The sequence below is a fragment of the Bos mutus genome, chromosome 19, assembly GCF_027580195.1.
Source record: "Bos mutus isolate GX-2022 chromosome 19, NWIPB_WYAK_1.1, whole genome shotgun sequence".
Taxonomy (NCBI): domain Eukaryota; kingdom Metazoa; phylum Chordata; class Mammalia; order Artiodactyla; family Bovidae; genus Bos; species Bos mutus.
This window is the reverse complement of record NC_091635.1, coordinates 12147085-12170190: the sequence shown is the minus strand read 5'-3', so window position 1 is coordinate 12170190 and position 23106 is coordinate 12147085. Positions and strand designations below refer to the sequence as shown.

The 23106-nt window shown below is 53.5% G+C and overlaps 1 protein-coding gene across 2 annotated transcripts in view; it reads right to left on the bottom strand.

Moving 5' to 3' along the window:
• Nucleotides 1–22848, bottom strand: part of SLC13A5 (solute carrier family 13 member 5) — a 29974-nt gene extending 7126 nt beyond the window's left edge. Inside the window, exons 1-12 of one of the 2 annotated variants that reach the window (XM_005906663.2) lie at nucleotides 22749–22848; nucleotides 22151–22279; nucleotides 17252–17380; nucleotides 16852–16988; nucleotides 14339–14526; nucleotides 13160–13325; nucleotides 11356–11478; nucleotides 7450–7659; nucleotides 6372–6472; nucleotides 5225–5343; nucleotides 3078–3239; nucleotides 180–317 (exon numbers count right to left, since the gene is read on the bottom strand). In XM_005906663.2, coding sequence (XP_005906725.1) covers nucleotides 180–317; nucleotides 3078–3239; nucleotides 5225–5343; nucleotides 6372–6472; nucleotides 7450–7659; nucleotides 11356–11478; nucleotides 13160–13325; nucleotides 14339–14526; nucleotides 16852–16988; nucleotides 17252–17380; nucleotides 22151–22252 — 1575 coding nt within the window. In that variant the 5' untranslated portion in view covers nucleotides 22253–22279; nucleotides 22749–22848. The remainder of the gene's footprint in view (nucleotides 1–179; nucleotides 318–3077; nucleotides 3240–5224; nucleotides 5344–6371; nucleotides 6473–7449; nucleotides 7660–11355; nucleotides 11479–13159; nucleotides 13326–14338; nucleotides 14527–16851; nucleotides 16989–17251; nucleotides 17381–22150; nucleotides 22280–22748) is intronic. The other variant, XM_005906666.2, reaches the window with a different exon arrangement.
• Between the last annotated feature and the right edge of the window lie 258 nt (nucleotides 22849–23106).

Below are 23106 nucleotides of genomic sequence, written 5' to 3'. Positions count from 1 at the left end.
TGGGAGACAGAACAGTCTATGAAATAAGAGATGGTGTCAGAAAAGAAGAAAAAGTTGCCTATAAGTGCAAAGAAGGAGTTAGGTCTGGACATTTGGTCCCAAACTGTTTAACATCACAGGGCATCCCTCAGGACCAAAGGATCATAGTTGATGGGAGTGAACAAAAGCAGCAGCGTTACCATGTCGGAAACCTTGAGGTGTCCATAGGAAAACACGATGGCGTTAGGCGGGGTGGCCACAGGCAACATGAAGGCAAAAGATGAACTCAGCGTACAGGGGATCATGATGTACAGCGGGTTGAGGCCGATGGAACGTGACTGGGGAAAAACGCAGCACTGCAGTGTCACAGGTGCAGAAAACAAAGCTGCCGGGACCATCAGTCTGAAAAGCAGTTCCCTAACATGCTAAGCGCGTTCCCACCTCTGTGCCTTTGTCCTGCTGGGTCCTCTGCCCTTTGCCACATCTGGATAGTAACTCTGCTGGACCCTGAAGGCTAAACTCCCCAGCACGCCTTTTTGAACCCCCTTGATTCATTCAACATATATTTCTTGGGCACCTACTATATGCCAGAGACTGCTGGATGCTCCTGCCACCCATGTGTGCATGTCTGTCTCTCCTGATACAGGCAGAGGGAGCCTGGAGGGCAGGGACCATGTCACTCATCTGTGTATGTGCCTCAGTATGTATGTGTTTCTATACACATTTGGGTTCATTTTGCATATGGAATTTGGTATCCATCTCTTTTACTCTAAAGCTTAAAATTGAGCCACACCTACTGTGTCTAGCACAGAGTAGACAGATGCTCATAAATATTTGTTGAATAAATCAGTGATATAATTTGTAATGTCTGTCAATATCTACCAAAATGAATAATTCATCATGTGGATATACATGCACTTGAGGGCAGACACACATGCAGAGCTGTTTGGTGCAACATTGTAACAGCAAAACACACAGGAAAGGGTCTCAACAGCCATCAATAGCAGGATGGTCAAATAAAATACATCTATACAAACAATGGAATCGTCTGCAGCTGTAAAGAATTGAGTAGGTTTTACATTTTAACAATGGAATGATCTCTAACATGTATGATACGATTTAATACATTAAGGTGCAGAACAGTACTATGAAATGACATTTTTTAAAAAGAGAGTGTGTGTGCATGTGTGTGCATTCTTGCATGTATGTGTGTGTGTTACACACCCAGAAAGATATCTAAGAAATTATTAATAGGAGTTATCTCTAGGGAGGAGGCTAGAGGGTAAGGGTCTGTATGCTCTTTGTATTATTAGACATTTTCCAGCCATGTGTATGTACACATTTGAAAAATTACATGTCCCCATTTTATGAAGTATCCTTCAAGACTATGATTTTTTAATGACTTGATAGTATTCCATTGTTTGAATATGTAACTTATTTCACCAATCCCCTACTATTATGGAAGTCTTTTTTATCACAATTCTGTGATGTGCATCTTTATGGTATAAACTTGTAAGCATCTCTAATAATTTTTCTAAGATAGACTCCTGAACATAAAATCCCTAGAGTCAAGGGGTGTGAGAGGGTTTCAGGTTACAGTTCCTATGAGTAAACAGGTCTCAGAAAAGGCCGTGCCAGTTGCATTCCTCCAGGATAACTAAGAGGAACCAGTTTCCTTCCCGGTTTCCCTCATGATGTATGCACCCCACGTGTCTCTGGGCCCACCTGGGAAGTTACCACCTTCCCCTTGCCCACATGTGGTGCTGAGCCAGATGTGAGGCCTGTGGGGACTCTAACTCAGGGCTTCTGATTCTAGAAAAGCTTGTTTCCGAAAGGCCTGACCACCCGCTCCGATAAAGACCCCCATTTATCTGTCTGGTCTGGGAGTGAAAGCCAGGCCTCTGTGAGTGGAGGGAGTCCTCACTACTGCATGGCCAACATCAAAAGAGGCTCCTTGGCATCTTTTCGTTCTAGGCCACCTGCTGAGGGGTGGGGGAGATGGGCTCTTCCTAACTCTTCCATCTTCACTTGGAAAGAAAAGAGAAAGTCACTTGAGTTTGCTTTGTATACACATGGACACCCTGGCAACTGAATGAAAATTTACCAACTTCAGTCTTGTGCTGAGGCCTTTGTAAGTCTGTCCTCTGAACTCCAGAGCTTCTCCCAGGCTCATTTCCCATCTACACAGGGTTTTCATAGCCCTCATCCTATTTGACCCTCAGCGCACGCATAGGAGAAAGAACTTGAGTGATATGTTTGGAAGATCCTGAACTTGAACTCAGGTCTTCTGACTCTAAACCTAGGCCTTTTTCTGTGCCACCTTGAGTTGGTACTGCCATGTGATGAGAGACAGAAGGAAATGCAAGAAAAGATGGCAGTCGAGCTTCCTATACACTCTGCTTTCTTCTCAGGCCCAACTCAAAACTACGCTTCCCCAGAGAACACAGTTCTTTAGCCTGACACTCAGCACCCTCATTCACAAGCTCTCTAGGCTCAGTGCACACTGCTCCTCCACGATACCTGAGCTTGCCAAGCAGGGCTTCTGGGAGTTTATGCAACCATTTCCTTTACATGGGTTTTGTCCAGCTGGGCCCTCTGTGCCTTTGTCCTGCTGGGTCCACTATCCTTTGCCACTATCTAGGCCTACCTAAGATGCCACTACTCCATCTTTGCAGAACGTCCTCTCCCCTCCCACCATCCCCAGGCTCCAGTTTCCCCAAGATCTCTTCCTGGTGGGTTCCAGCCTGTGGTGTCCCCCTGTCCTGCAGGCCTCCCACCCACCTGTGCTACATTCTGAGAGATGCTCTATCATTCCCCCATGGCATCCTTGGTGCCAGCCCTGCCTCCCGAGCTTGAGAAATAATCAATTACATTTATAAACAAATTTAGAGCACCTGGTTCTTGCTGAGCACTTTGGGTCAGCATGGAGGATACCAGAAGAACCAGCAAAGCACTAAGGGCAGGACCAGGGCCAGTGAGGGCTCAGGGACCTGGGTCTCCACAGCCTAGCCAGGCTTGGGCCCCTGATGTCACTGCCTCTCTGGGGACCCAGTCAGCTTCCTATGAAATGACGACTCTCCCCCAGCCGAGTCACTTACCATGGAGGCAAAGATGGGCAGGAACAGGGTGGTGGTGGCCACGTTGCTTGTGCACTCGGTGAGCACAGCAATGAGTGAGGACATGATCAAGGCGATGGCTGTCGGGGACACAGTGTGCAAAGGCTCCATCTGCTTCCCCATCCATTCTGACAGCCCTGAAGCCTAGGAAGCACAGGGAGGGCAGTCACCACAGGGCTACTGGCTCACAGCTCCTCCAGAGCCCAGAGGGACCTTCATCTTTCTCTGAGGAGCTCAAACCAGACCTCACTTCCAATTCTCTTTCTCTGAACACGTACCATAGGTGCTGTCATCCATGCCCACAGTTTCAATCTCCAACCTCACTCTGCTGTCTCTGAAATCTGTTGTCTCCAGCCCAGCTGGTCTACTGTCTGGATTTCCACCCAGATGTCCCAGGAGCATATCAGACTCAATACGACCCAACCTGAATTCACCCTCTCTAGCCCAGAATCTGCTCCCCCTGGGCTCCCCAGCTCAGTGACTAGACTCACCCAACCTAGAAGGCTAAGGAGTCATCTTGGGGTCTCTCTCCCCCTTATTCTTTATGCCCAGTGACCATGTCACCCAAACAATCTCAAGTCCATCATCTCCTCTCAGTCTCCCACAGTTTTTGAAGCTCAACAGAATGATCTGAGCCAGAAACTGGGGAATTTCTATTTGGGGCTTTAGGCTGAGAATAGATTGTCCAGGGAGAGAATGAAAAGTGAACAGATAAGAGGCCAAGGATAGAACCTTCGGGAACACTCATATTTATTGGAGAATAGAGGAAAAGTCAGCATAGGAGGCAGAGCAGGAACAACCAGAGTTAAAAGTAGGAGAGAATGGTGTCTTGGGGATGAAAAGAGGAAAGAGTTTCAAGGAGGAGAGAGTGGTCCATGGAGTCCAGTGTTCTGAGCCTGTGTTAGATGAAGGCTGTACAGTATCTACTGGTCTCCCCCAAGCCCCACCCTTCTTAGGCCTCCACTCCAAACATCCAAGAGATTTTTCCTAAGTGTAGATCTGACCAAGTCACTCTCTGGCTTCAGCCCTTCAGTAGCTGCCACCACTTTCAGAATAAAGTCCACACTCCTTATCTTGACCCTCAGTGAAGCAGTTTCTGGGAGGTAACACCAGCCTTATTATCTTCTGCTGTTCTTCAGCTGGATTATTTCACACTTACTTCTTCACTCGTGTGCCACTTCTTTCTGAAATGCTCTTCCAGATATGCACCCCCTGCCCCCGCCTAGGATGGGAAATCCTCAAAATCAGAGACTGCATCTCAATCTCCTCTGTAATTCCTATGCCTGACCTAACATAGACATAGTAGGAAGGTTTGATGATGAATGAATGAGAGATAAATAGGTGGATGAGTGGATGGAGAAGTGACTAAATGGATGGATATGTTCATCAAAAAAAAAAAAAAACAGTTATGAACCCACTACTCGCCAGGCTGTCCTAGATACTGAGCAAACAGCAATAGTAAGACCAAGTTTATAACATTCTATTCCCGGATGGATGGACAGATGCACAGATGGATGGACAGATGGATGAAGGACAGCAGCACCAAGGCGGCTCGTCCCCTCCCCCTCTAGCTCATTTCTTCCCTATTAGGGAAGGAGGGAGGGAAGAAAGTTGCATTTTTGAGGGTATTTTCTTCCAAATGCTGTTCTTCTCTTCGGATGCCACTACATACCTAGCTAGAGAAAAAATTTCTAAATGGCAACTGTATCAACAAAAGAGGTCAGCAGGTAGATGAAGCAAAGGAAATGGTGAAACTATTCACAAAGAGTTGAAAGAAAGAGTTGCCTTGAATAAATCAAAGCAGAGATCATTATTCCCACAGCCCCCCAGGAGACTTCCCAGTGTCCCCCGCCTCTCTTGGCTAACCACGATTGTTCACTCATCTCTGAAATCAGTCAAAGAGTACTCTCTCTGTTCCAGGTACTATGCATGATGCAGGGTTTGCAGATGACAAGACAGAGGCACTGTCTTCCTGAAATGTGCAATTACGTGGAGGAGACAAACACAGAGGCAGAGCCCTGGGGTGCTGGGAAGGAGGGGTGCAGAGGCTCTCAGCTGCCCTCTCGGTGAAGGAAGAGGCCCTAGGCAGCCCCCCAACCCTGCCACCGCCCCAGCAGTGAAGAAGTTACCTCGCATCCGTTAGCCACAGCAAAGCCGCCCCCCAGGAGAAGCACGATCCCCCAGGGCACTTTCTCCTGGGCCACCTTCCAATTCAGCAGTGGGGGTGGATAGAATGGAGTTTTCCTTTCTGAGAAGAGACGATAAAAACACCCACATACGTTAGGAATTCCAGTGGTGATCCAGTGGTCAGGACGCTGCACTTTCACTGCTGATGGCCATGGGTTCAATCCCTGATCAGGAAACTAAGATTTCACAAGTCGCATGGCACAGCCAAACAAAAAATCACACACAATCCAGAGCAGCATTAGCAAGAAAAAGAGATAAAAGTGATCTCATCAAGGGGGCATAAAAGCCTGCAAGGACAATGAGTACCATCTCATAGCTGTAAATCAGCTAAAATGTACAGTAATCACTACATCAATTGCTGGTAAAGACATGATATATTAAAGCTATTATATGCTCTGGTAGCGTTATAAATTGGTACAGCCTGTTTGAAAAGCTATCTCCCAATACATGTTAAAAGCCTTTAAGACATATATACTCTTGTACCCCAGCACCATCACTGCTAGAAATTTATCCTACAGAAGAAACACCCTCAAAGAAAAAGCTATATATACAAAAGCATTCATTTATAATAATGAAACATTCAAAATAGTCAGAATGCTCCATAACCAGGGAATGGTTACAGCCCCCTGATACAATATAACGCCATAATTAAGAAAATAAATTTGAAGACTGCAACAGTAACAGGAAATGTTTATAGAATAACTACAAACAAAAACATGAAAACAAAATCCAACAGAGAAAACAGATTGAAATGTTTTGATTATAGCTATATAATATCTATATGCATATTAACAAAGACTGGGAGGGAGAGAGAAACCCCCAAAATACTGATGGCATCATGGGAAGTCCCTTTCTGTTCCTCTTGTTAAATAAATGAGATTGCAAATGCTTAAAAAGCAAGAGAAGAGGTCCTGCGCTGAACAATACCCAGGGCAGTCTTGGAAAACACCCAGTGCTCAGACTCTGTAATCTAGCCAGGCCTTTGCTACAGGGTGAGGTTTTCTCCCTCCTGGGCCCAGGGAATCTATGGAGACCCTTTGCTGCCAGGGCCCAACCCTGATGAGTGGGAGGCCAGGACAGGAGCCTTACCTTCCTCAGTCTGACTGCAGAAGTTGAACTTGGGCTTCTGCGAAGGCATGATGAATAGCAAGATGGCCACAAAGATGGCCACAGTGGCATCGGAGGCGTACCTGGGCAGGGACAAGCACAGAGGATTAGCCCAGCTTGACTGGAGTGACAGTCACGCCACGAAACTTCTCTGTATCTGAATGCTCCTACATGCGGAAGCTGGCTCCTCTGAGAAAGAAAACTGATACTCCGGGACTTCGCTGGTGGTCCAGTGGCTAAGACTCTGCGCTCCCAATGGAGGGGGCCTGGGTTCAATCCCTGGTTGGGGAGCTAGATCCCACGTGCTGCAACTAAAGCCAAATAAATAAATAAATAATAAAAATGAAAAGAAGAAAGAAAAGAAAGAAAATTGATACCCCGAAGGCCAAGACCAGGGGTGCTGAGACGGACTGAATCCAGGCTGGAAACCAAGACGCCTACATTCTTGGCCTGGCTCTGCCACCGTCTTTGAGTGACCCTGAGCGACTCATTTCCCTCTCTCAGCCTGTGTTGCTCTGGAGGTGAACTTTGTGCATTCTTCTCAACCAGATTTTCTGGATTCTGGGGTCACCAGGGTGACCAGAAGGACTCTGGGGTGACCCCAAGCAGACCTTCAGAATGAAATAAGGCATGAACAGGTGGCTATCTCTCAGACCACATCTTCCTTCTTTTCTAGGATATGCATGGTCTCAACTTTTCTTCCTTTCTGATCACATAACTTAGCCAGAAGAGAAACTCCATATCCCCCTCTTTTCTTTCTAAAGAAGCTTCTGGACCCTAGATGTGCATCTTCAGAGGGACTCATCTGAATCTGGAGAAAGATAAGAAAGGAAAGACAGAAGAACAGAGACTGGGAAACCGGAGCACTGGGAGCCCCAGTCCTCGCCCAACGAACTTCTACCACAGCCTGGCTGCCCTGAGGGACCACAGGAACACATCTGTGAGCTTGTTGGGAAGACTGGTGAGACAAAAGCAAGTCCGGAAACCAACAGAGCGTTCCAGAACTGGACGGCAGAAAAGGAGGAGAGCCACAGAAGGTGCTGCGGGAGGAGCCACTTACTTTGTCTTTCCTTCTGTCCAGGCGATCGACACCCAGCCGGGCATGAAGCCAGGGTCCCGGGTGAACCAGAGGCCGACCAGCAGAAAGAAGCAGAGCAGGACGTTGATCTCAGCGAAGGAGAGGGGCCCCAGCTTCCTGTACTCCGCCCACAGCACCTCGTGGGCAGACTTCTCCTCGCTCTTCTTCTCCAGGCTGCAGCCCCAGGACAGACTAGAGGAGGCAAAGATGACAGGGCGGGGGGAGCGTGTTGGTTAGCCCAGGACTGGCTGAATGGAAGTGTGAATGCCGGGCAGCAGAACATGATAGAAAGCCGCAGCGGGCTGCCCGTCACCAGGGGGCCTTGAGCAAGTCCCTCCCCACTCCCCTTCTCTGTCATCTGCCCACCCGACTTCACAGGATGCAGTGGCAAAGTCTGTTTTGTGTGCCCAGCATATGCCCCAGGGTGCCCCCAGAACTGGAGGGTGCCCCCAAAGGAAGCCTGAGAAGGCACAGGTCGGATGGCCAGTCTAGATCAAGACTCAGGAAGAGAGGATGGCCATGAAGGTGGGAGACTGAGCAAAATGGACTGGAGATGGACAGGAGCAGAGGGGGCAGAAACAAGCAGAGTCGAAGCCACTGCTGGCAAGGGCGTCCTGGCCGGTACCAGTCGCCTAGAGGCCAGCTGCTGCCATCATCTAGGGGACACTGAGAAATATGGAACCAGCTCGCGGTGGAGCCAAGGCCCCCTCACAAGCTCCCTGTCTTCCTTCTCCCACTGTGGCCTGTAGCTGCTTTCAATGGTACTGGCATGCCAGTCCCCATCATCAGGTGGCTCAGGAGGACACAAGGAACAAAGACAGGTCCCAGCAGACTGGGTCAGGCAGGAGGAAGGTGGGTGCTTACATTCCAAGGAGCTGAGGTGTAGGATTAGGGACCCAGCAGACTCCGGGGGCTGGAAGTGAGTGTGGCTAAGGCAGAGGGAGAAGCCAGCCAGGTCCTGCTCTTGGATGGGTTCCCAAGGGACCAGGGCCCATTGGCCAACACACTTGCCCAGGGCACCCTGCAGCACATCTCCCTGGGGAGGATACCTAGCCTTAGGGAGAGCCGATTGATTGGAAAAGACCCTGATGCTGGGAAATATTGAGGACAGGAGGAGAAGGGGGCAATAGAGGATGAGATGATTGGATGGCATCACTGACCCAATGGACATGAGTCTGAGCAAACTCCGGGAGATGGTGAAGGACGGGAAGCCTGGCGTGCTGCAGACCATGGGGTCACAAAGAGTCAGACTCGACTGAGCGACTAAACAACAGAAGTCTTGGGGAGGGACTGGCTGGGGCCGCTGGCACACAGAATGCTGACCCTGAGGAACCCATCAGCCTGAAGGTGGTGGCAAGGCCAAGTTGATTGTCCCTAGAGAGCCTTCCCTTCTGGGAGTCCTTCCTGGGACCCTAAGTCCCTGTACTCCAAGGAGTACAGGAGTTGTGGAATAGGTGCCGAGGTGCTGAATGCTGGAGCCAGGGGCAGATGCAAACCACTTTTAAGAGGGCGAGAGCCAGCCTGGGGATGCGGCACGGCCTGGAGCAGGGGCTCAGGGATGTTTGGACATTTCCTCCCGTGGTGCTCAGGGGTAAGGAAAGGACGCGACGAGGGTGAGGGCTGGGAACTCAGGTCTACACAGCCTGCCAGGATCTCCGCTTTGGACAAGAGGCCAGGCCATTTGTCCCCAGGGTCACCCACCAGGGACACCTTCTAGATCATCCAGCAGGGGGATGGCTCCACTGGGGTGGGAGGTGGCTTCTCTGTCCTCGCCCCCAGGGCATGAGAGTCTGTGTTCTACCCGCCACTAATCTACTGTCTCCTGTAGTTCCTGAGGCTCTGGGGCTGGGCCAGAAGCTTCAGCCTTCCAGAACAGGATAAGGGGGGGGACTCTGGTAGCCGCCCAGCTCTTTTCTGATGCTGGGAACACATCCTGACAACACAGCGGCTGCAGACTCTGGGGGCAGCATCATATATTCAGTTGTCCAGTGCTGGCCCTGCCGTAGTGGTGCCGCCAGGCCTTCAGGTCCCCTGAGGCTAAGCGTTCCACGCTTATCTTTGGGTTAATCCATCTGGTGACCTCTGGGCTGGTATGAGAGAAAGGCAGGTGGATCCAGCCTTCCTGTGGGGTTCCTGGGGGGCTAGGTGGGTCCACAGTATCCTTCTGCAGTAGAATGGCCTTCCTCGAGATGCTGATGAACTGGGTAGACATGCTGTTGGAGAGGCCAAGGGACCCCGAGCTCCGGAAGAGGTCCAGGAGAACCCTCCTCCCTGACTTAGGGCTTAGCCTGATAAGGAGGGCTGGGTGTAAACCAGCAGCAATATCCCACGAGTCCTGAGGGGTCCTGGGGTGAGCTGCGGCCTCCTTGGCTGGACAAGGCCTAGGAAGCTGCCCATAAACTCTGGAAGATCCATTTTTTTCTGAATTAGGCTGGAGGGAATGGCCCTGACATTGCTCTCCATGACTAACCAGATAAGGATTCAAGCTGGGCAGGCAGGCGCCTAAGGGAGCAGCTTCCCTTTCACAAGGGGGTCCGGACACGGGGCAGGGTGGGGATGTGACGGAGGCCTAAGTCTATTACAGCTGCTCTGATTATGGATAGAGTTTGTTGTTTTTTTTTTTAAAGTGTAGTTTTCAAAACAATTCCTCCTTCAGAAGAAAACTTAACCAAAATGCCCCCTTTTCCCCATTAACTCACAGGGTTTCGTGGGCATCTTTGCCTTTCATCTCTGAAGTCTCCTCTCCTGCCACATAGGCCTATTTTTCATTGAAGCTCAAGCTCCCTATGAATTAAGGCACAGAGCACGCAGCTCACGGAGATAAGTCCGTGCTTTTAAAAATGACAGCAACAGGGGCTTCCCTGGTGGTCCAGGGGCTAAGACTCCTCGCTCCCAATGCAGGGGGCCCTGGTTTGACCCCTGGTCAGGGAACTAGATCGCGCATGCCCCTATGAAGATCCCATGTGCCACAGCAAAGATCGAAGAATCCCAAGTGCCGTAACTAAGACCGGGGGAAGTCAAATAAATAAAAATAAATTTAAAAAAAAATTGAAACGACAACAACATTTTGAGGTGTTTGTCAGCCACGCGTCATGGTTTCTGTGCAAAACCTGGCTGCTGTCAAGGTTGACCTTGGTAAACCATGCCTGTGTGCTGGGAACCAGAAGGTAAACTTTGCAAAAGTGGCGTGCTTCTGGGAACATTGTGAGCTTTCAGTAAATCTGGGCTTGGATTGATTGGGACGCTCTCAGGCCGTCTGCCGTGACCTGGCCTAAAAGACACTTGCAGCCAAGTGGAAGTCTGTCCAGTCCTACACCAAGAACAAGCACTCGTTAATTGCATTGACTCACGTTCAATGGCTCACCTGCTCCTTCTCCCTGGGCTGGGCGCTGGGTGGATGCGGGGGTCAGAGAGGACTTACCCGTAGGCCACAGAGGAGCTCGGGGTGGGGGGCAGTACTGGAGCATGACTGCAGGTGCCGGGGGATGGCAGAGGCGGGTGGGTGGGCAGAGCCTGGAGTGTCCAGGGAGGCCCGGAGCAGTGAGAAAGCTAGGAGTCATCAGATTCAGAATGGCGGGGGACAGGTTGGGGGGAAGCTGGGAAAGGAGTTGCCAAGGAAGAAATGTTGGAACTGGCCTTGAAGACTGAGGAGGTTAGAAGGGAGGAAGGCAGGGAATGGCATCCCGGGGAGAGGGAACAGCACGTGCAAAGGCATGGGGAGGCACAGGGGTGGCAGGAAATGGAGGGCAAGCCAGCAGGAGAGGGGCTGCTGAGAAATGGTCAGAACCGGACAGGAAGCACGCTCTGGACTCAGCTGCTGAGCCAGAGGGGTTTGCTGCAGGACCCGGCACAGTTAGACCCACTACTGTGTCACCGTCTCAGACTTACTCGAATCTCATGTACATGAAGCGGAGCCACAACCAGGAGAGCAGGAGCATGATCAGCATGTTGGGGAAGGCGAATCCGAACCAGGAGGCGAAGTTCACGATGTCTTTGCTGTCTGGAAACAACCTGACGGGAGAAGCACCAGTCCGCCCACGTCTCCACCAGACGCTGGGCCGGGAGAGCGGGCAGGCCAGGCCCTCTGGGCAGAGGCTGAGCTACAGCCGGGCCCCTAGAGCTGGCCTGAAGCAAGGGCCCCAGAACATAGCCACACACAAGACAAGCCTGAGGTGTGACCAACCGACCCTCCTAGGGGTCCACACCAGCTGAGAAGCTCGTGAAAAGCAAGGCCCTTCAGTCCAGAAGAATACACCTTTGTACACACATAACTGGCCAACAGGTCCAGGGGGCCCACGGATTCCTCAGAATCAACCAGTGGGTGTGGGCTTTCGCAAGAGAAGGGCCCCCTTAAAAGATCAAATCTCAAAAGCTTCCCAGGGTGGGATCAGACAATGTTTCCTGGGGGCTAGAAGAGGGTCACTTCCACCCCCAGCCCCAGGCATTGATCCCTTTAGCCCAAGAGTGAAGTGGCATAGAGCTTCCCTGCTGGCTCAGCAGTAAGGAATCCACCTGCCAATGCAGGAGGCATGGGTTCGATCCCTGGGTCAGGGAGATCCCCTGTAGGAGGAAATGGCAACCCACTCTAGTATTCTTGCCTGGGAAATCCCATGGCCTAAGGAGCCTGGTGGGCTACAGTCCATGGGGTTGCAAAGGGTCGCACACGACTGATGAACTCAACAACACAGCCACAGAGTTTTTCTCACTCAGCGCAGATAGGCAGCTTTGCCCAGAGGAGCTCTGGGGAGAAGCATAAGGCTGTCATTACAGAAAACACTTGCAGAAGCAAAGCGGTCTGCTTGTTCCATCTCAAGTGTCCACCCTGCCAGGCTGCAGGCCTGCCTTCCCACCCTCAAGCCTCCCTCTGCACCCCTGTCCAGGGTGCTTGTCTGCACAGGACAGGCACCACCATACTTCTGTTCCTTCTCTCTGTACCTACTACGATTTGTACTTATCTTCATTAACACATTTACATGACCCATCAGAACTCTCCAGGCATCTGCTACCCTCAGTTGCCCTCGAGTATCCCACTGGCAGGCCCCAAGACCCTCTCACTTCTGTGATCCCAGCCTCACAAGACCAGGCACAGAACCGAGTCCTCAGAGCCTGGTTCCTTTCTGGTTAAGGCTACAAAGTTCCAAACAGCCCCCTGGTCCACCTGGAGCCCCACAAGGGCACACATCCCCTCAAGGGCAATTAGAAGGGTCATAGTGAGTGAGCCGGTGAGGCACCAGCTGACCTAACCACTAACCTTCGCCGACGTCATAGGACCATCATCGTTAAACAGCAAGGTTGTGAACCAGCTTTGAGGGGAGTGTCTTTAGAGGTGTCTGTTTTCTACAAGTTTTAACCAAGGACCCTGCTTCTTGGACTATGTTGTTGTTTCCCCTGGCTGGCTCTGGGTTCAATCCACATTCCTTCTGAGCAAGAATCCTGAGCCCGGGAAAGAAAGGTGGGACTTGCCCCAGGGCGAAAAGCAACACTGTCTATGGACATCAGCTCCCCCGCTGTGGGGTCCTGAGTGTGTGCAGGGGGGCTGGGCCACAGAGGCTGAAGGCAGCCCATCCTCCCTGCTCTGACATGTCCCCCCAGCCCCAGGGCCCAGCTGAAGAGGAGGCAGAGGTGGGTGGGCCCCTCCAGCCCTGTCCCTCTCACCCTGTTATTGTCCCCAAAGTCACGGCCAGCGACTCACTCTTGCATCTGGCCCAGGAGCACAACGTTGGGTCCCGTCCCAGTCAGGGTGGCGGTGCCTCCGATGCTGGCCGAGTAACATACGCACAGGGTCATGGCCTTGCACACGTTCTTCCTGTTGACCTCCTGCTGCCTCATGGAGGGACCTTCCAAAGTTGTTTGGTTCCCTGTGGTGGGCATACTGCCATGAGCTGAGCCAACCCTGGGGGCCGCCTGCCCAGCTCTAGCTCCAGCTCCTGACCCAGCTGGTGACTTGAGGCTCTGGGCATGCCAGCTCTGCTGGCTCTTCCCCCAGGTTTTCCTTCCTCAGCCTCAAGACCCAGGCAGTGGTCTGACCCCATCTGCCACCCATGGTCACGTCCCACGGCTCTTCAACGTCTCGTGCAAAAACTCAGCAGCTTCAGACACACTCCTTTCTTTCCTGCCTCCTTGCTCTCACTCAAGATGTTCCCTTCATCTGGAGGGAGTGGGGGCAGGCGGTAGTCCCAATCCATCTCAGATGTCCTCTCTTCCTAGCAAGTCCTCTCCCTGTTCTGCGCTTCCTCCGTATCTGGTTTATGGCATTCTGTGGTCTCTCCCAAGTCAAATGAACTGTCCGAGGGACCTCTTGACCCCACCCCACCAGGCTCTATGAATCTGCAGTACAAGGGTGTCTGCTTCATCTCTGTAGCTCAGGACCTGGCCCAGGGTCTGGTCATCAGCACAGGCCCCAAGAGGCCATGCAGGGCCCTGGGGATGAACGAGGCAGAGGAAAGACACAGGCACTCTCTGACTTCCTTGAGCTCAGTGTCCAGCGGGGAAGCCAAGGTGTGACCACCAACCCCAAAACCTGTGGGAACAGAGTGGCAGACGGACTTGGCCTGTTCAGAGGAGGCCTCCCTAAGGATGAGTAGGGGTAGAAAGGATTCCAGGGCATCCAGTAGGTGCTCAAAAGATACCCAAATGAATAATCATATCAACATGTATTGACTTCTGTCATGGCAGGAACAGATGCGGGGGGAACTTGCTGTAAGCTCCACGAAAAGATGGAACTTTTATACACTAATCACATTCCCAAAAGTTAGGAAAACAGCATTTCAAAGTATTTCTCTATGTGCTTGTGAAAAAAGAGGGCTCCAGAAAGCAGGGAGGTGGCTCAAGTTTTTGGAAACAGAGAAGACTTCCCTGGCCAGGGGCTCACCTGGCAGCTCGCCGGCCTTGCCCTTTTCTGCCAGCTCCAGGGTCCCCAGGCTGGCCTCGGTGGCTGCACTTGTGGCCTCCATCTGCTGCAGCACAGCCTCCACGATGGGCACCATCATGGCCGTGGTGGCCGTGTTGCTGATCCACATGGAGAGAAAGGCCGTGGCGCACATAAAGCCCAGCATCAGCCTGCAGAGGAGGAGCAGAGAGGAAAGCCAGAGAATTCCCCACCCCCGGCCACCCCCAACTCCTAGGGAACTAGGTCCTGCCCCCTGCAGGGATGCCAGGGGCCAGCACCAGGGTGCAGAGGCCTGTTTGGGACAGTGATGCCGTGTTAATACCCCCCTCCCCACCTCCCTCCCTCTGCCACTCTCCACAAACATTACTGACGTCTATTCTGCTGGCTACTGGGACACCACGAGGCCTCAGCTCCCGTCGTGGCTCTAAGGAGCTCACGGTCTAGCAAGGGAAGCACAGGCATGCAGTTGGCGCCGGCACAGCGTGGAGTTGGCCCTAGTACAACCTAGGGGCGCGCAGGAGGAGCAGTCCCAGCTTCCCATTTCTACCTGGAGGATTCCCAGCCCCCCAGATCCTGCTCCTCCTGAGTTCAGAAGGCCTGCGTGGAGTCAGGCTTCCAGAAGGGGGAGAGCCACGAGGGGCCTGGGGAAGCGGGACCTCCCTGGTGGCTAACCCCCGCCCCACCTCTCCACTCACACATTGTACCCCCCTCCACTCTGCTGCGGATCAGAGCCCCAGAGAGTACTCAAAAAACATGTTTCCTTCCTGTATGGCACCCCACTTTCCACCTCTGTCCCCGCTGAGTCATCTGCCTGGAAAACTCCCCTCGTGGCCCTTCAGAGCCTTCAGGCAGCACCCTTTCTCTGTCGCCTCCCCTGAAGTGGACGAGGGGTAGGGCTGACCACACCCTCCTCCGTCTTCTCTAGGACGCCCCTCCCTGGCTGGAGACGGAACTGTGTCCACGTCTGCTCCATGAGCACAGAAGTTCTGATTCGTCTCCATGGGTCCCGCACACTTGGCACAAAGCCAGGAGCAGGAGGCATTCCAGGGTTGGGGGGCAAGAGGGGGTTGGCTGAATGGAACTCAACTCCTTGGTCCCCACGCCCTTCCGCAGTCAGGCCCCTCTCCAGGACCACTCATTTATTCGCCTGAAGAAGGGTCTGGGGGCTGCCCTGCACCGTGGTTTAGCCGATGTCCCTACAGGTAGGCCTCATGGCCTCATAAGTACAAAGGTTGGAAGCCAGGCTTAGAGGACGGAGCAGTGACCGGGGGGAGCAGAGAAGCGTGAATGAACATCCTGGGTTTGGTGTAGGAGCAGGGCACTCCAGCGCTCCAGAATAAGGTCCACCCGCTGATGGAGAAAAGCTTCCCACTCAAAGGATTCTAGGAACAAGAATTCGGGGGCCTGCAAGGCCTCATGTTTCTAGGCAGTCAGTTCTGATGTGACTCTGAAAACCAATCGCTGGAGGGGCTCGATGTCAAGAAGGGTCACAGGTCAAAGAGTCACGAGCCCTCACTCAAGAGAGCTGGGGTACCAAGGGTGCTCAGACACTGGCCTCCTGGAGGGCAGGCAGGCCTCTGCCTTCAGGGCCCAGCACGGTCCTCGACACAAGGACATCGAAGGACAGACTCCCTGTGAACTAACCCACCCGCCTTCCCAGGGCTGGGCTGGGTCACAGCATCATTTAGAAAGATGCATCCTGAGTTCCAGATTAGAGGGGGCAGGGCGCCATCAGACAGGCCAGGTCCAATCCCCATGTGAGGTCAGCAGACCATTTAATCCCTCTCTGCCTCAAATTCCTCATCTACAGAACAGAACATGGGTAATGAGAATAAACCCCAACTCTCAAAGGTGTGGGAAGAGTTAGAAGAGGTGATGAATAAGTCCCTGGTATCATGCCCTGGGCACTGCAGGCACCACAGGGTGAGTCTGCGAGATCACCTCCATGACTTGGCAGGAATGGCCTGTGACTCGTGGGGAGACCTTGGAGAGGGGTGAGACCACTGAGTGGCCGGGGGAAGGTGAGGTGGGCAGCAGCTTTGCAGAGGGAATAGATGTGCCAGCTTTGGAGAGATGACTTTTCTACTTCCCCCTGAGCAAGGTAGTTGAGCTTTCTTTCCTGCTTTCCCCCACACAACTCCTAGGGGTATCAGGTACAGCTTGATCCAGCCTCCATCCCCCTTGTCCCTGGATCCTGCAGCCTTTCCCCCAGGAAGTCTTCTGAACATGCAGGGACCCTTGCGGAGCAGTCTCCTCTAGATTCAGAGAAACTTTCCCTGCTGCTGCTTACCATACCCCTCCTCCCCAGTTGCTCCCCGACTCCCACCATCCTTGCATCTGGCCTCCCTAGCTAAGATTGTAACATGACCCACCCAGGGGTCTGCCTGGCTGCCCTGCCCAGGTAAGGCCATGGTCAGCCCTTGCCTGTGAGTCTGTGGCACACATTCCCCTCCCCAGCCCTGGGCCTAACTGTGAGAAAGAGGAGGCATAATTACTGTGCAGGCTTGGTCCCCACCCAGAGGAGCGTGCGCAGGGCAATCCTCTTGTGCAGCTTCCAGTGCTCCACGGCCACAGCCACGATGAGACCGCCAAGGAACAGCATGTTGGTATCCTTCATGTACTGGATGCTCACCTGCGGGTGGGCACAGAGGCCCCATCAGACCCGCCCGCTGGCCACACACTACTCGGGCTCAGGGCCACCCAAGTCCCCAGAGACAGGCGAGCAGAACAGATGCTGACTTCAGAGCAGCTTGGAGTGGGGAGGGAGGGTCAAGGGTACGTCCCTCTGCTAGAGAGAGCCCACAAACAGGGTATGATCTGGTCCCCCAGATCCTACGCAGCTGAGAGCTGAGCTCAGAGGAAGAGTCATACGGAGAGATGCTCTGGGGCGCTCACCTGCTTGAAGTCCAGAATCTTGAAGAGTGGGAAAAGCAAGGCAGGCAGGAGGGCGGTGACAGCCAGAGGGATGACTTCTGTGCACCAGTAAACGGCCATGATGATGATGATGTAGGCACACCGGACAAACTGAAGAGACAGCCCTGGATCCTGCAAACTGCTGCCATCTCGCCCCCCAGCCCAGAACACTCGGCGCGGCAGCGGGCACGCATGCCTGTGCGCTCAGTCCCCTCAATCACGTCCGGCTCTTTGCAACCCCATGGACTGTAGCTCACCAGGCTCCTCCGCCCATGGGATTCTCCAGGCAAGAACACTGGAGTGGGTTGCCATGCCATCTGATTTGAAAAGCCAGCTCATTGGAAAAGACCCTGAGGCTGGGAAAGATTGAGGGTAGGAGAAGAAGGGGATGACAGAGGATGAAATGGCTGGATGGTATCATCAACTCAATGGACATGAGTTTGAGCAAGCTCTGGGAAATGGTGAAGGACAGGGAAGCTTGGCGTGCTACAGTCCATGGGGTCATAAAGAGTTGGACAACCTCCAGGGGATCTTCCTGATCAAGGGATCTAACATGTGTCTCTTATGTCTCCTGCACTGGCAGCTGCGTTCTTCACCACTAGTGCCACCCAGGTGCACAGCACAACTATCTTCTAATTTGATCTTTTTACTTGCGTCACTCCACACTGCTGCTGCTTTTCTTTTTTTTGCAAATCAGATCATATCACTCCTTTGTTTAAAAGCCTTTCTTTGCCTTCAGGACAGAAGCCAAATGCGCTAGCACTCTTTGGAGACCTTCTGCTGTGGAGCAGGCCCCTCCAGCCACATCTCCTTACTCCCACTTCGAGCTCCACGACCCCAGAGCCATGGTGAGAACCGAGGCTGATGCCCCACCTCCCGCGGCTGCAAGACGCTCCCTTGGCCTGGAGAGAGTTCTCAGGGCTCAGCTCACCACTGCTCCTTGGGCATCTCCCCCTTCCTGCCCCTAGCCTGGGTCTGCACCCTTCCTCTATGCCCCTGCCCCCACCCCCAGCATGCAGCACACTGAGTTGGCATTATTTGTTTCACCAGCACCACTCCTGACCCACCCACTCCCTCCCCTGAAGAGTGGAGTCAGCAGTGGAAGGCAGAATCCGTGTCACTCAGCATCCGTCACAGGCCTGATACCCCAGGGACACTCAGCAAGTGCTGATTGGAGGAACGACCAGCACAGCATGGGCTGTGACAAACGCACCTGCACACATCAGTTTATCATCACCCAAGATAACATGTGTTATATGCATGGAACATCGCACAAAGACACATTCTTTGTCTGGACTGTGTTATCAGTGATAAAATACGAGCACCCCAGGACACCTCCCCACTCTGATGCAGGGTTTCTCAACCTCAGCATTATTGGTGTTTTGGGTTAGATGGTTCTCTGTTGAGGGGGAGGGGCCTGTCCTGTACATGGCAGGGTGTGTGGGAGCACCCCAGCCTTCATCCCTCTAGATGCCAGTGGCACTCTCCAGTTGTAACAATAACAACAAAAGGTCTCTAAACTTTGCCAGATGTCCCCGAGTTGAGAAGAAGAGGGGAGTCAATGCTGGTGACACCACTGGGCTGAAGGCAGGACAAATGTGGTTAGAAGCCCAGCCTTTGACACCGGGCAGGCCTGATCAGTGATCTGCCATTGTGTGGCCCTCCTTGTCTTTGAGGTCGAAAAAGAGAAGTAGGAATGATCTGCTGCAGGGGTGGGCAGTGAGGGAATGTGCTGCAGAAATTTCAAACACAATTGTTGAATCATTAAGTCTTTTGCAACCCAGTGGTTGCATGAGGTTGAAAAAGAGAAGTAGGAATGATCTGCTGCAGGGATGGGCAGTGAGGCAGGGGTGGGCAGTGAGGGAATGTGCTGCAGAGATTTCAAACACAGGTGTTGAGTCACTAAGTCTTTTGCAACCCCGTGGTTGCAAAACCCCACCAGACTCCTCTGTCCATGGGATTTCCCAGGCAAGAATACTGCAGTGGCTTGCCATTTCCTCCTCCAGGGATCTTCCAGACCCAGGGATCGAACCCTTGTTGCCTGCATTGGCAGGCAGATTCTTTTCTACTGAGCCACGAGAGAAGCCTCTTAAGCACAGTCATACTGTCTAAAATTCAGTCTCCTTCTTATCATCATATGATAGCAATTCTCAACAGTGTCTTTGATAAAATACTCCTCCCACTCCCAACCCTGGCCCCTCTCCCTGCTTGTTTCATGTCCTCACTCATAAATCAAGGATTGAAGAGCACCCACTCTAAACGTATGCCACATAGAAAGTGATGTTTTTATTATCTAAACGGCAGGTGACACGTGTAAGCAATTTTCCCAGACAGTTCCTGGAGGCTCCAAACGTAGCCAATAGAAAGCACACGAGACTAACTACCCCTTCTCCTCCATGCTTCTATCAGAAGGCTCAGGAGATGCCCCTGAATAACATGCTGTCACTTCAGTCGTGTCCGACTCTTTGTGACCCCATGGACTGTAGCCCGCCAGGCTCCTCTGTCCATGGAATTCTCCAGGCAGGAATACTGGAGTGGATTGCCATGCCTTCCCGCAAAGTTGACCCTCCCTCATCTAGAATGCTCCAGAGGGTTGTGGGGAGAGCAGGAAAGGACAGGTGACCTTTGAGAAGCCTGAAGAGAGTCTGGCAACCGTGCAGAATGAGATGGGTTCTAATTGCAGGTGGGAGCCTGGACCCCGGTGAGCTCAGAGCCTTCTCTGCAGCAGAGAGTATGACCAGAGGAGTACTTCAAGCTGAGCTCAGAGAATGGGTAGAAAAGTGGAGGAGAGATGATGACTAGAAGGAAGCAAGGTGTAGGAGAAGAATAAAAGAAGGAAGCCTGCAGCAGAGAGAGTTCGGGGTGCCGATGGAGGGGGATTCACCCTAGGAGTCCTACCCTCCCCTTGGATGGTGCTCTCACAGCCTTCCCTGCCACTCTGCCCCTGACCCTGGGTTTCCTTACAAACTTTGTGGCCCTGGGGGTGGGGGCAAGGAGCTCTTCAATGGTGACCAAAACAGAAGCTCAACGGGAGGGAAAAAGGAGACAGGGCTCCAGGCTCCCTGGCACCTGCCCCACCACCAGGCAAGAGAACGCAGGAAGGCAGCCTTTGGAGTGACTGTCACTCATGGCTCCCCTTCCCTTGCCTGATCCTCCCTCCCAATGTAACACACAGACACAGACACAACCTGAGCTGGGGGTCCTAGCTCAGGGTTTCCAATGTATGCTGGCGGGGTAGGGGGCGGGTGGTCTTGGTCACACTCTCCTGGAGCAGGAGGGTCAGCAAAGTGACTGTAGTTAGTCTGGGGAACATTACTCCCACCAGCAGGACTCAAATCACAGCTCCCTGCCTGACTCCCTCCCACAGCCGGTAACAGCCCCAAATCTCTTTCTACAGAGGAAATACTGTGGACCACAGTTGATGTGGCAACTGAAGAGCCACCCTTGTTGAACCCGATGTCCTCAGCCCATCACAGGTCTATGATCAGCCTACCCAAGGGCTCCTCCCCCACTTAGGAACCAGCATGATCTCTTTTGGACCCTATGGCCATAAAATGTCAAAATCAAGCCTCCTTCCTCCATTGTACAGCTGAGAACATCAAGGCCCAGAGAACACAGGGGCTTGGCTAAAATCACAAGGATGGGTGAAAGAGAAGTCCAGTTCTCTCGAAGCCTGGCTTCCTGATACCCAGTACAATCCCACTGCTCCAGGACTGCCTTCAGAGCGTCCCCCAAAAGAGATCCTCTGTTGCCCAAACTTGCCTGGGTTGTGGGGGGTGGGGGGAGCAGAGGTTTCCTGTCTGGGCTGAGAGTGAAAGGCTGAAAGAGGGAATGAGTAAGGAGCAGCCAGCAGCCACAAAAGGTTTCAAAGGGCTCGGGCCTCTGCCAAACGGGCCTCTCACTGCCCAGCGGGGCCTGGGCCAGCGCTCCCGGCACCGCCCCCATCCTGCGGCCAAGGCCATTCATTCTCTGCTTCCTTCCCGGGAGCCCTCGGAGGCCAGGGCTCGGACGCAGCTTCCCCGCAACCCTGGGTGGTGCCACCCAAGGCGTGAGTTCTGGGAACATGTCCTGCCTCCTGCCTCAGCCACAGCAGGCAGTGAGCAAAAGCAGGCCAACCTGACCTGCCTTTTCAGCCGGGAGCGGCAGCAGGACTCTGATTCAGCTGTGGCTTCCTAAGCTTCAGAGCTGGAAAGAAATGTGCATCATAGATACGAAAACTGAGGCTCGAAGGAGGGCCAGAAGGGGACAAAGATAGGACTCAGGATCCCCTGGTGGCTCAGACGGTAAAGAATTCGCCTGCAATGCAGGAGACCTGGGTTTGATCCCTGGGTTGGGAAGATCCCCTGGAGGAGGGCATGACAATCCACTCCAGTATGCTTGCCTGGAGGGCTACAGTCCATAGGGTCACAAAGAATCCGACACGACTGAGCAACTAAGCACAGCACAGGATCCACCAAGGTCATAACTTTTTCCTGTCTGTCCCTGAGTGGCCTCAGAAGCCATCTACAGCTGGGAAGTCCCTAAGTGAAGAGACAGGAGCGAGAAGGAAACAAGTGCCCAAGCTCCCTGTTGGTACAGGTGGCATTTAGGGACCCTGGGGTCCGGGTTATGCGCCTGGGAGATTCTGAGCCTATGGATGGGCTGTGTGGCCAAGATCTGTGCTAATTTCTAGGTTTGTGTGCTTTGCCAAGACAGTTCTTGTTTCCAGGGATCTGTGAATCTCAAGATCCAAGCCCCTCAGAATTCCTTGCAGGGCACCTCCCACAGCACCCGGAGCTCCAGAAGGTGCGTGCCCCCGGGGGAAGTCGTCCCCACCCGGGAATCCGTGCGCTCCACCTAATGGTCCCGGAAGCCACCGGGCTGTCCAGAGACACAACTGACCTTGGCGGGCATCAGAATGATGAGTGGCAGCAGCAGGATCGGGGTGAGGAACAAGATCACGAAGGACTTGAACTTGGAGACATAGCTCAGTGCCGAGGCCATTGCAGAGCGGGAACCTGGCGGGAGAAGCTAGAGAAGGGCAGCCAGTCGTTGCACGGGCTTAAGAAGGGGCCGCAGTCCAGAGGGGGGTTGGAGGGGGCGGCGGCAACTCCGCCTCCCACGACGGAGCCTCACCTCGGCCCCGGGGGCGGGGCTATCCCCGCAAGGTCGGTGGGACAAGCCTGCCCCCAACTCTGCCTCCCGGGCGGGGCCTGCGGTCTCCAGCGCTACGGGCCGGCGCTCCAGGAAGGGTCGGGTACCCGGCACATCCTGACTCTCCAAGCCTTTCCTGCCATGCCTTAGACAGGCGGGCCAGAGGGCGTCCCCCTAAGCGGTAGGGATCTGTCATTCAGTCTGGGCTTAGACTTTCGGGTGGCCCCCCGACCCCCCTCTGCTTCTTCATCTGCTTTTCCTGGGCCCCGTCTGGGTGCCAGGTGAAGGTTCCCAGCGGTTTCTGAGTCTTTCAGATCCATCTCCCCAACCTCTCCCTCCTTTTCACCTGGTTACTTGTGCTCCTCACACGCCGATCCCGGAGGGGTCTCCCGCAACGGCAATGACCCACCGAGCACCCAGCGCGGTCTGCTCCGGGGGTCTCTTCTCCTCGCCTCCCACCAACCCCACCACCCCCGTCGCGGTCACGCTCGGCTTCCCTACCAGGAACCCGCCGCTCTGGGCACAGGACCCGTCCCCCGCGCCCACACCCTCTCCCACCCAGCACATCCCCGGCACTCTCCAGCGATTGCGCAGGAGGTGAGGCCACTGTCCTCCGCTGTTCCAGCGGCTTTGCGCTGTACCCGCGCAGCGGGTCAGACGCCAGCTGGCGCTGCGTCCGCGGAAAGCCGACTGAGCCCGCCTGA